The sequence below is a fragment of the Mobula hypostoma genome, chromosome 9, assembly GCF_963921235.1.
Source record: "Mobula hypostoma chromosome 9, sMobHyp1.1, whole genome shotgun sequence".
Taxonomy (NCBI): Eukaryota; Metazoa; Chordata; class Chondrichthyes; order Myliobatiformes; family Myliobatidae; genus Mobula; species Mobula hypostoma.
Window position 1 is genome coordinate 23,818,044 of NC_086105.1, and position 12,738 is coordinate 23,830,781.

Sequence of the window (12,738 nt, forward strand, 5' to 3'; positions counted from 1 at the left end):
TATAACACACCTGAAAATGTTTTCTATTGAAGGGCTGCGAGCTAAGTGCAGTTGCTAATAATAGCCTAGTACTATCTTGTTTCTAAATGTGTACATAATAAAACTTGTTCAGAAAGTGTTGTAGATGCTGCCTGAGCCCCTGAAACATAGTACAAATAACTAATAACACCCTTGCATTCAGAGATTTACATCTGGACGACGTACACTCAGTGGCAACTTTATTAGGTGCACTTGATGTAAATATCTAATTAGCAAATCAAGTAGCAGCATCTCAGTGCATGGTCAAGAGATTCAATTGTTCAAACCAAACATCAAAATAGGAAAGAAATGATTTTGATCCTAGGATGATTGTTGGCTCCAGACAGGGTGGTTTGAGTATCTGAGAAACTGCTGATCTCCAGAGATTTTCATGCACAACAGTCACTACAGTTTACCGAAGGGTCTAGTTCCTTGCTGTATTACTCTATGACTCTGTAAAAAATTTTCCCTTGTGTTCTATATTCATTAAAATCTCTGAGGTTACGAACCTCTCCAGAGTTAATTACCCAAGCATGAACTCTAGGGAATTTCAGCAACAACCACTGGGCTCCATGTGATGTCTAGCAGTGGAATGGACATACAGATTTGGCACTTCAGACATTCAGGAATTTGGTATATGGTGTTGCATGCGCAGTTGTCCAAAGATTTAGTTTAAATAAGGGTATGGCAAATCTAATTGGGGCTATTTAGCAGTAAATGGAAAAGTACAGGCAACTTGTCTAAAAATGTTTTTCTCTTACCTTCTTTCAACGTGCAGGTTGTTTTGTTTTACTGGGTTTGCAGGCTTTCTCAACAAGCTAAGCTTGTCTTTTGCTTTGATGCAGGTGAATGATCAAAACAAATTTTTAAAAATAGCAAACTGGTAATGATTATGTAAGCAACCAGAATAGTCATTCCAAAGCACTATTAATTTGACTCTCTGCCATCTTTCTAATTAAACAGCGTGTGACTTAATAGAAACAAGCCCCACTACAAGCAGCTCACTGTGTTAGCCTGTTTTTTTTTAAGTTGTGATTCAATCAGGTAGTCAAACAGCAACACTGTGTTCATAAAACCGAGCCTACCCTGAATGCAGTTTCTGAAGCAGTTGTGTAGGGATTTTCAGTTTCTCCACCAGAAACCACTAAATCTGACTTGATGAGAACAGGAGATTCAATAATTACTAAATCATAACCTTTTACTGGAAACATCATTACTCAAGAGGGCTGGGGGAGGGGAAATCAGATCTACAAGTATTTGAAAGCAAGGTCTAGTTTGAAAGAAGCTCCTGACCTAACGAACAGATTGTGGCTAGAGAGAATTTAGGAGTCCAGCTGATTGATTTTTTTCAGGCAAGCTTTCAATGCATCAAGACTATCTACAGTGTAAGATTTCACTCTCACTGAGTACTAAACATCAAAGTGAGCTTGACCTCCCATTTCATGCACATCTGCTCTCACCCTATCTTCCCGCCACCCCACTAGGAATAGGGTTCCTCTTGTCCTCACCTACCACCCCACCAGCCTCCGTGTCCAACATATAATTCTCCGTAACTTCCGCCATCTCCAACGGGATCCCACCACCAAGCACATCTTTCCCTCCCCCACAGCTTCTGCTTTCTGCAGGGATTGCTCCCTATGTGACTCCCTGGTCCATTCATCTCCCCATCCGTCCCCACCAATCTCCCTCCTGGCACTTATCCTTGTAAGCGGAACAAGTGCTACACTTGCCCTTACACTTCCTCCCTCACCACCATTCAGGGCCCCAGACAGTCCTTCCAGGTGAGGTGACACTTCACCTGTGAGTCTGCTGATGTGATATACTGTGTCTGGTGCTCCCGGTGTGGCCTTCTATATATTGGTGAGACCCAACGCAGATTGGGAGACCACCTCACTAAATATCTACGCTCTGGTCCGCCAGAGGAAGCAGGATTTCCCAGTAGCCACACATTTTAATTCCACATCCCATTCCCATTCCAATATGTCAATCCATGGCCTCCTCTACTGTCGAGATGAAGCCACACTCAGGCTGGAGGAACAACACCTTATATTCCGTCTGGGTAGCCTCCAACCTGATGGCATGAACATTGATTTCTCTAACTTCCGTTAATGCCCCTCCTCCCCTTCTTACCCCATCCCTAATTTCTTATTTATTTATTCTCTCTTTCCCTCTCACAATAACTCCTTACCTGTTCTTCATCTTCCTCTGGTGCTCCCCTTCCCCTTTCTTTCTTCCAAGGACTTCCATCCCACGATACTCCCCTTCTCCAGCCTTGTATCCCTTTTGCCAATCAACTTCTCAGCTCTTGGCTTCATCCCTCCCCCTTCTATCATTTCGGGTCTCCCCCTCCCCCTCCCACTTTCAAATCTCTTACTATCTCTTTTTTCCGTTAGTCCTGACGAACGGTCTTGACCCGAAATGTTGATTGTACCTCTTCTGATAGATGCTGCCTGGCCTGCTGCATTCCACCAACATTTTGTGTGTGTTGCTTGAATTTCCAGCATCTGCAGATTTTCTCGTGTTTGAGGGTAATGAGTTAATCAGTACTCACTAGAAGGAGCATGTTGAAGATTTCTTCAATTAGGATTTGTTTTTTGAGATGAATACCCTTTATCTTTTGTCCTTCTACTGGAACCTTAGCACTACCCCAACCAGTTAAAAGTTAAAGCCATCTATCACCACAGCCTCCTCTGCACCAGTGCAACTGCAGTTAAATATTCAAAGACCAGGACTTAACCCCCAAAAGTTCATGTTTACTAAGTGGCATGATTCTCATCTTCTTGCCTGTATTGCTTGCACAAAATCTGTTGACAATGATTGCAAGCCTATGTCAATATCTTCTTCCAGCATCCAGGCACTGATCACTCTCTAATATTGACCACATAATCTCATGCTTGACACCAAACTGTTGAAACACTTAATCTGAGCTCCATGAGGATAGATAATCTGCAAGATAGAAAACACTTCAAAAATATCTTGTGCTTCTGAAATAAAAGTCTATATCCTGATGAAAATCCCTTGTTTAAGGCTGCTCAGAATGGAGAAGCATCTGAGAAGCTTTTGAGCTCTTTAGGAAGAAGTGGAGGCCAAGCTCAGGAAGTGTGCAAACACCCAATCAACCCCCAATGCATCATCAGACTCAACTTGTCTTTCCTGTGGTAGACTCTTCAGGTTTTGCATAAAATTCATCATTTATCTCAGCTCTCAGAACTGTAGTAGTATCAGATGTACATAAATCAAGAGTGTTGTAGAATTGTGATATTATTAAAACAGTGCTTGTCTATTAGCTTTGCCAAATAAAAAGAATAATTTCATAATGGATTGTCATGATTTATTGTGATTATGCTCTGATTATAAGAGTTTCCTGATACAGTATTGGTTTAAATGTGTATTAGAGCTGAACTATTCCACTTTGGGGAAAGAAAGAAGGAAAATACATCAACTGTCTCACTCACACAAGTACATTTCCTATAGATTGATTCCTATTAAGAACACTGTTGATGGGTACCTGAAAACCCATTATTTGGAAGACCTGTTTTGTAGAATAATCATCTTTGCATTTTTAGTGGAGGTTAGATAAAAATAATGTTAGCTTTATTGTACTTTCAATGTTGTGCAACTTCTCTTCCATTCAATGCATTTTTTAATGAAATGATAGATTTATCAAAGAATTTTATTCCTTATAGTTTTAAGCAGACATGATTTTTTTAAAAAGTGCCTGCTGCATTTCATCAATGTATTATTGTAGCCTGACTTGGAGACTTACTCTCAAAAGATTAAAATTTTGGATAGTGTGCCAATAGGAATAGAATAGGGGAAAGAAATATAAATTGTAACTAATTGTGGTGTAATTAGTACCAGAGCACTAGGGTAATTATTTTCATTTAGTTTCATTTCCACTCAAGATGGCGCCAGTGAACAATGACTCTGCAAGCGACATCTTTCAGATAGCCAGTCTCTTCAATTATTTTACTTTTTCTTACATCTGTTTGTTCTTTTTGTCTTGATTGTGTTATGCAAACTGTTGGAACCTGTGGCGTGCAATTCCGAATTTGATTGATTGGTCTAGCGCTCTGCTGTGTCCAGGGAGGACTGAGAGCATGAGCTGCCTCGTGGAGAACACCAGAGATGGGGTCCCAAAGAGGACCAAGAACACAAGCTGGCTCATGGAAAAGACCAGAGACAGGTCGTGGGGTCATGAGTGACTCCATTTGGAAGCATCAAGGAAGATTGAATCATTGAGGTGAATGTGGAGGAGGTCAGTGGTCGCTCTCAATGGAGCCCACAGGGAGACAGCAGTTGGTAGCTGTGTTGGCGGTGTTCGGGCCTGATGTGGCAATCGCTCTTCATGGAAGGACTGACTTCATGCAACCACTCTTCTTGAATGTTGAGAGAAAATGTTTTTGATATTCTGAGATTTGTGTGATTAGTGGACTGTACTTTGTATCGGTCTCCCTCAGTTTTCATGTTTCCTTTCTTGTTGCCAGTTAGTGGGTGGGTGATACGTTACTTTTTATGAGAGGGAGGAGTTGGGGATTTGGGTTCTGATATTCTTGTTAGTGTTTCTCTGTGTGGGTGATCTATTTTTGTGGGGGGGGGTTGGGGGTTTGAGGAGGTTAGAGGTTTGATGTTATTATCGCTGTTTTTTCTGCGGGGGAAGGGTTTAGGGGTTTTGATGTTCTAGTTGCCGTTTTCCATGTGGGTGATCTGTTAGTTTTTTGTGCGAGAGAGGGAGTGGGTGTTTTGGGGTTTGCAAGTTTTGTTTCGTTTTCTTTTTTGTGTCGGGGGCGGGAGTTGATATCTTTTCTTTCAACAGCATCTTAGTTTTTCTGTATTTCATAGCTATCTGGAGAAGACGAATATCAGAGTTACATTGTACATGCACACTTTGACAATAAAAATGAGCCTTTGGTTTTGCTAGTTCATAAAGAAGTGTGTAGATTGCAGTGTCTTTGATGTGATTTAGATTGTGCAAAGCTTTAGTAACCTATCTAGGTAGAGTAGTTACAGTAGTGACGGTAGTGTTGCAGAATGGCTTTAGGCATGAGTTAAACACTAAATTCATCAACTGAATGAGAGATATGGTAATATGGAGATGAAAGGAAAGATTAGAGAGCAGTACTGATATTCTGAATACAGGTTTACCCCGCTATCCGAAGGTAGAGCGTTCCTATGAAACTGTTCGTAAGCCAAAATGGCGTAAAGCGAAGAAGCAATTACCATTAATTTATATGGGAAAAATTTTTGAGCGTTCCCAGACCCAAAACAAACCTACCAAATCATACCAAATAGCGCACAAAACCTAAAATAACACTAGCATATAGTAAAAGCAGGAATGCCATGATAAATACACGGCCTATATAAAGTAGAAATAGTGTATGTACAGTGTAGTTTCACTTCACAGAATCAGGAAGATTTATCCAAAACTGATTTGTAGAAAAAAATTGGCACATACACTCATGCGCACACACCTGCCCGTGCAAGGCTTCACGGTTATGGTAGTCTTTCTCGGGGTAAACACAAGTTTAAAGTGGGCGTCTTTTATCGTAAAAGCGAAAATCCTCTTTTGGTTAGCGAAAACAAGTAGGTTCTTTCCAACTGTGATAAGACTGCTGAATGGATCCTGACCCAGATCTGGGCCGTACCCTCCAAATATCCAGACCTGCATCTCGGTTTTTTTGCACTACCTTACTTTCCATTTTTTTATTTTCTATTTATGATTTATAATTTAAATTTTTAATATTTACTACCAATTTGTAATCCAGGGAGCAGAAAGCGCAGAATCAAATATCGCTATGATGATTGTATGTTCTAGTATCAATTGTTTGGCGGCAATAAAGTATAAAGTAATGTAGGTGTTTCGTAAAAGTGAAGTGGCGTAAAGCGAACGTTCGTAAAGCGAATGTTCGTAAAGCGGGGGACACCTGTAGTGGGAAGTGCTACTGCAGACTTTGATATAATTACATTCTCCTTTCAGTGGTGTTGTACGTTTCTCCACTGATAGAACTTTGGTTGAAACTAGCTTTTAATTAACAGAGCAATTTAAAAAAAAACACAAATAATCAGCTAATTTTACCTCTTTACCTTTTCTAGAGCCACAATCAAATGAACAGGGCTAACTATGCTGTATATGCCAGGTTTGTTTGGTGTAAAACTAAGGAGCCTGTTCAGTAATCTACAGGATGCTCCTGGTCACTAGCGTTCTGTTTCTTGAGTGTGAGTGTTTCCTCCATAGACACTTAACTTGCTTAGCCTATGTCGTTCTCCAGTAACAGGCAGAAAAGGGTTCTTCCTCAGAACCAGTTCTTAACACACTTCAGAATGCCCTTTCCTTGTTTGTCTTTTAATATTATCCAAGCCTTAATTTTAATCCTGATTTGGCTAATTGCCATTATCACTACTGCAATTTTTTTTTTCTCCGCTACTTTTCTGTGGTGTTTGTCTGCCTTTTCCCCCACTATTCACTGGTAATGGTCTCCTGTTCTTTACTTTAGTCAAATTGATTCAATCTCTGTTGAGGACATTGCTTTTCCAGAACACAATTTTGCTCAGCCAGTACTACCCAACAAGCCACACTGCATTTTTATTTTTTTCCTTCTTTCCTGACCATGTATAATTGAGAATATTTGGTGACAATCCTCCCATCTTTTTAACCCAAGTCTCTATGATCACTATGATGTTATTTTCTTTGTTTATCCTTGCACCTCAACAAACACACCTCAGGTACTCTCCCGTGCTTTCTCTAAATCTATATTTAATTTGTTGATTTCTCTTATTCTGCTCCCTCCTAATGTGAAGTTAATTTTAGTTTTGTGGTCAATCACTGTGAGGCACAGTGCCCAGCAGACCAGTGGCCTTAGCTACATCACCCCATCCTGTCATCTGACATTCAATCCTGATGTCTGGAATTTGCAGTTTCCCTATGACCACATGGGTTTCTTCAGGTTTCTGATTTTCTTCCACATCTCAAAGACATGCTGGTCAAGTTAATTGGCACCAAGCAGGTGGCACTTTACATCCAGTCTATTGGCCTTACATCATGGATGACTGGTGTTAGTTGCTTGACCCCATACCTTTAAATGAAGTTACTGACTCTGAATAAAAAGGAACGTGCTGGAAGAGTAACTTCTTTTGTGAAAAACATATTTTATGAAAGTACAAAATCCTAATAATTTGATATTCTCTGTTTTATTTTCCAGTTTAGTATGCTTTTCAGGAAAGATCAGATTGCTGGATGTTGGAAGCTGTTTTAATCCATTTTTGAAGTTTGATGAATTTCTAGCAGTTGGCATTGATATTGTGCCTGCTGTGGAGGTAAGTTATACCTTATGTAGTGTTCCTATAAATTAACTTTTAATGAAGCAAACACCCATTCTGAAGAATAGAACTTCACTAGAAAGAGCTCACAAGGTAGGAATTGTTATTGAAGGTTATAGGTTTATTTCAGAGGGATGTGACAGCGGATATAATTCAGAGCACACAAAATGCAGGAGGAACTTAGCAGGTCCAGCAGCATCTGTGAAAATGAATAAACAGTCAACAACCCTTCATCAAGGCTGGAAAGGAAGGGGGGAAATGCCAGAATAAAAAGGTAGGGGGAGAGGAAAGAGTGCAAGGTAGAAGGTGATAGATGAAACCAGGTCGGTGGAGCAAGGGGGGAATGAAATAAGAAACTGGGAGGTGATAAGTGGGAACAGTAAAGGGCTGGAGAAGAGGAATCTGACAGGAGAGGAAAGAGGATCATGGGTGAGAGAAGATGGAAGGGCACCGGGGGAGGTGATAGGCAAGTGAGGCGAAGAGGTATATATTTCAGCTGGTTTTCAAACAAAGATTTTAACACTACTTCATATTCCCACATTCTAAAAAAAATACCTCCATGGGTTGGATGGTTGGATATCAAACTAGATGCCTGGAAGATGAATGAAATGTAATAATGGAGTAAAACTCTATTTATCCATTATCCATATAATCAGAAATCTTGAAGGTTCAGCAAATGACACACCAGATGGTATTTCGCACATTCACTGGAATATTTATTGCTATATTATATAACATCTTCAAACAAAAACCGCAATAACCTTCTTGAAAAAGAAGTTTTGGTAGTGGGAATAACATCTGATAGTCTGGGGAATTTTTCTAATTCAGCACCGCTAAGTTCCCAAGCATGCCTGGGTTATTGCTTAACTAACTGTACGTGGACAAGTGTATGTTTGCATTGAAAACTTGGTGAGCATCCAGGGAGTAACATTGGTGTGCATATTTATAAATCCTTGATGTTTGTATAATATTAAATTGGGGCGCGGATTTCTGTGAGCAGAGAATAATCCAGAGGAATGTAAACAAGTGTGAACAAGGAAGTGGAAGTTGAATTTAATGTATTCAAGTGTAAATTTTCTGTCTCAAAGAATTAGTGCAGCAGAGTTTCTGCTTTAGGTACAATAAGTAATCCAGGTGCAAAAAAATGCTTTAAAATATTCCTGTTTTATTAAATGAGTTTGTGCATATTTTTTCTTAAACTCAGTTATAAGTTGTTTAATATAAAATCTTCCATGAACCTGCACAGTGATGGGTGATTTGTTACCTTTGAGTGCTAAATTGTTTACAGTTGAAAGTATATGCATTATACAAAAAAACAGTTATGTTGTACTTTGCTTACTCATGGGGTTCACTTAATTTTGCATAGCTGAGCATGGTTTTAAGAGAACCATTTTCTGATTTTGTGTAAATTTGTTTTTTTCATATTTAGAAGCTTTTAAAATGTCTATTTGTATCCTTGTGCTCAAGAAGTTTTATTTTAAAAATCACTTTCAAAGATCATAAGTGTAAGAAGCCAGAATTTCATCAATAATTAAGTTGATTCTGGAATGATGTCAATTTTTGCATGGAGATAATTTCCTTAAACAATGGTTGGGGTGTTGGAGGGGGGGGTGCACAAGTGGGAGACATGATGGGCCTGGAGGAAATGTAAATGAGAACAGCCAAATTATTACCTCAAATGAGTGAACTTGAGTCCAGAGATGCTAACGTGCCTGGATAAAATTTGGGGTGTTATTCCTTTAATTTACAATGAGCTTCATTAGTAGAATGTGGTAGATGGTGGAGAGAAGATCCAGGTTGAGAGGGGGCCAAGAACTAAAGTAATAGATATCAGAATCTCGGGATCAAAGGTTTCATAGGTACATTTAACGTCAGAAAAATGTATACAACCTGAAATGCTTTTTCTTCACAACCATCCACAAAAATAGAGGAGTGCCCACCAAGAATGAATGATAGTTAAACGTTCGAACCCCAAAGTCCCCACAGCTCCCCTTCTACCCAGGCATAAACGGCAACAAGCAACAATCCCCCCACCGGCAAAAAAAAGCATTGGCACCTGCCACCGAGCACTCAAGCATGAGCAAAGCAACATCAAAGACACAAATTTGCAGTCACCCAAGGACTATTTGTTAGTCCGATAATTCGACATACCACAGGCTCTCTCCCCCTAAAAAGGAAGAAAGAGGTGTCTCCATTTTTACAGCAAGGGGGAGACAGAACAAACAACTTGGTGGCTTACGATGTTAAAAGTCCGTTGCGCCGCTCTTTCCGAGCTCAGTGCCCAAAGATCTCAGGTCTCTGGGTACACGTCCGTAGATCTTCCAACTCCCCGACGACACAGCAATCTCCTGCAGTGACACCAACCTTCGATCCGCCCGTCTCTAGAGCCATGAGATCTTGGTCCTCCGAAGGCGAGCTAAGCTCTTTGGCTAAGCCCCTGTGAAACCCTGAGAGCGGGTCCCATTCCCGCAAAGAACCGTAGTCAGCGTGTAACTCCAGGTCAGGGTCTTCAAAAGAACCCTGAAAGGGAAAAATAGAGATATTGAAGATGAAAATCTTCAATATCTCTATTTTGTTTCCGAAGATGCAAGCAAAGGAGTCTCCGTTAGGCACCATTACTCCTCCTAAGCTCCTCCTCCTTATGCACTGAATGCAGATGTTTCTGCATTGTAACTTTCCAAGTTCAAGTTTATTGTCATTCAACTATATACATGTAGGTGTGGCAAAGTTCCAAAAGAGACCTAATCTGTGTTCTATCTCCATAGAAGAGATGTAGGGGGACTTCCGGTAGCGCTCATGGAGTGAAGTCGCGTTCTTGACTCGCTCCATTACCTCTGAGTTTTTTTTCTATGATCAGCTATACTTTAATTAACCATTAAGGTATCAACTCTTACAATACTTTGAATTAAATTGAACTCTCTGATAACTGGATGAAACTTAGATCTGCTATGTCTAAGAACGGGAAAAACGGCAAGGATGGTAAACCTCCGGTTAAACCGAAAGGCATGGATTTTCCTCCGACTGAATCACCGGTGACTTTGAAAGCTATATCGGAGTTAATTCAGAGGGAAATTTCAACCTCTGTTAGGGAGATGATTCGTACGGAAATTGCAGGTTCTGTTATGGACCTGATTCATACGGAGATCTCAATTAATCTCCAGAAAATTGCCGATTCAATCGATAAGATGCAAACATCCATTGCGGAACATCAGTCGGCTATATCTGATCTTCAAAAATCTGCGCAACAAAGTGAGCTTAAGATGGGGAAAATCGAAGAAATAATTAATGTAATGAAGAAGAAACTTGACTTTCTGACTTTTAAAAACTCTGACTTGGAATCTAGGATGCGACGGCAGAATTTACGAATGATTGGGGTGCGTGAAGCTGTTGAATCTAACAACCCCATGAAGTTTTTTTCTCAACTTTTAAAAGATGCATTCCCTACTGTATTTCCTGACCAACCACCGCTACTGGATCGTGTTCACAGAATCCCATCACACTCGTCTAGGTCAGATAGACCTAGGCATGTTATTTTACGTTTTCATTACTTTCAAGATAAGGAGAGACTGTTTCGATTCGCTCGATCTAAAGGTTTCATTGATTTTTCGGATCTTAAGTTCCGATTCGTGGAAGATTTCAGTAAACCAATCTGGGACCAACGGGTTCGCTACAGATCTGTGATGTCGGAATTCTATAAGATGGATTTAAGACCAGCGCTGCTGTACCCTGCACGTCTAAGGATTCGCATGTCAGATGGAGTCCTTCGTTTTTTTGATTCTCCATCGGATGCCCAGAGTTATCTGGATCAATTGTCACCTTCAACATCTTAATTGCTATTTTTTTTTATTATCTCCGTTGATCGGAGGCTGTGAATTGGTTGGTTTTAACTTTTTCATGCCCTATTTGGGCAGAAAAGTTTATTTTTTTGATTTCTTAATATGGTTGCTAAACTTTCTTTTTAACTGTGTCATTTCTTTCTTTTCCCAGGGGATTTTGGGTGGTTACTTCCTGTTTGTCATCTTACGTATTTCCTGTGTGGCCTTAAATTTTGTAGTTTTTTAAAAAATTTTATTTTGTTTTGCTTTTTATAACTAGTTTATGTTAATAATCTTATTTTTTCTTGTTTTTTTGTTTATTCATGGGTTTGGGGTTTATTGTGGTTTTTTTTAATATATATTTTCTGGCTTTTGTTCTGTTGTGTGTGTATTTTAATTGAGTTACCTTTTTTTTACTTTTTTACTGTTTTACAATTAGCTGATCTTTTTCATATTTATACCTTTTTTTTAGGGAGCGTGTACCGGAAGTCATGGGGGTAGTTTTAGCGCTTGCTTCTTTCCGGCGGGTCTGCTTTAGATTTTGCCTTGGGGTCTTGGGGCGGAGGGTGGTGGGAGGGGCTTCATGTTTTAGTTTTTTTCTCTTTGGGCTATATACATTATTGAAGTACTGGTTGCGTCCTTTTTCCCGGTATCTTTTGTACGTTCTGTTTCCTCTCCGGGTTCGTGGGTCGAGCCTATCGTCAATCCCCCTCGATGTGGGTTGACTTTAGGATTTATGGAGTCTATTATTAATTTTGTCTCCTGGAATACTAACGGTCTTAATCATCCTATTAAAAGGAAAAAAGTGTTTAAAGTGTTCCGGAGACTTAAAGCACAAATTTTATTTTTACAAGAGACCCATGTACGGAGGGGGGACAGACTACGTTTTTTTAAATTCTGGAAGGGGCAACAATTTCATTCGAACTCCAATGCTAAGATTCGAGGCGTCTCTATTTTTATAGATTCCTCAGTTACTTTTATACAACAGGATATTATTTCTGATCCGAATGGTAGATTTTTATTGGTGAGTGGTTTACTATTTAATAAAAAAGTAGTTTTAGTTAATGTTTATGCTCCTAATATGGATTGTCCGGAATTTTATAAATCATTGTTTAATCAGTTTCCGAATTTGAACGAGTTTTCATTGATCTGGGGCGGAGATCTTAATACCTGTTTGTCTCCAGCTTTGGACCGTTCGGCTCCTGTACGGACCTTACCTAATAAATCTGCAACTTTGATTAACTTTTTCCTTTCTGATTTTGGGTCGACGGACATTTGGCGTTTTCTGCATCCTCAGGAAAAAGATTTTTCCTTCTTTTCACATGTTCATCATTCCTATTCAAGAATTGATTATTTTTTTATTGATTCTTGTCTTATTCCTTCAGTGATTAAATGTGATTATGATTCTATAACCATTTCGGATCATGCTCCACTTAAGCTTTCTATTAAAATTATGGCCAATATACAAAATAATAGACAATGGCGTTTTAATTCGCTGTTGCTTCAGGATTCGGACTTTGTTAACTTTATGAATGAACAGATTGAGCTTTTTTTTACAATTAATCATACAGAGGATATCTCAGTTAAC

The 12,738-nt window shown here is 39.5% G+C and overlaps 1 protein-coding gene across 1 annotated transcript in view; it reads left to right on the forward strand.

Moving 5' to 3' along the window:
- bmt2 (base methyltransferase of 25S rRNA 2 homolog) overlaps positions 1 to 12,738 on the forward strand; it is an 88,181-nt gene that overhangs the window by 56,752 nt on the left and 18,691 nt on the right. The window contains exon 4 of the mRNA XM_063057881.1: positions 7,218 to 7,332. Coding sequence (XP_062913951.1) covers positions 7,218 to 7,332 — 115 coding nt within the window. The remainder of the gene's footprint in view (positions 1 to 7,217; positions 7,333 to 12,738) is intronic.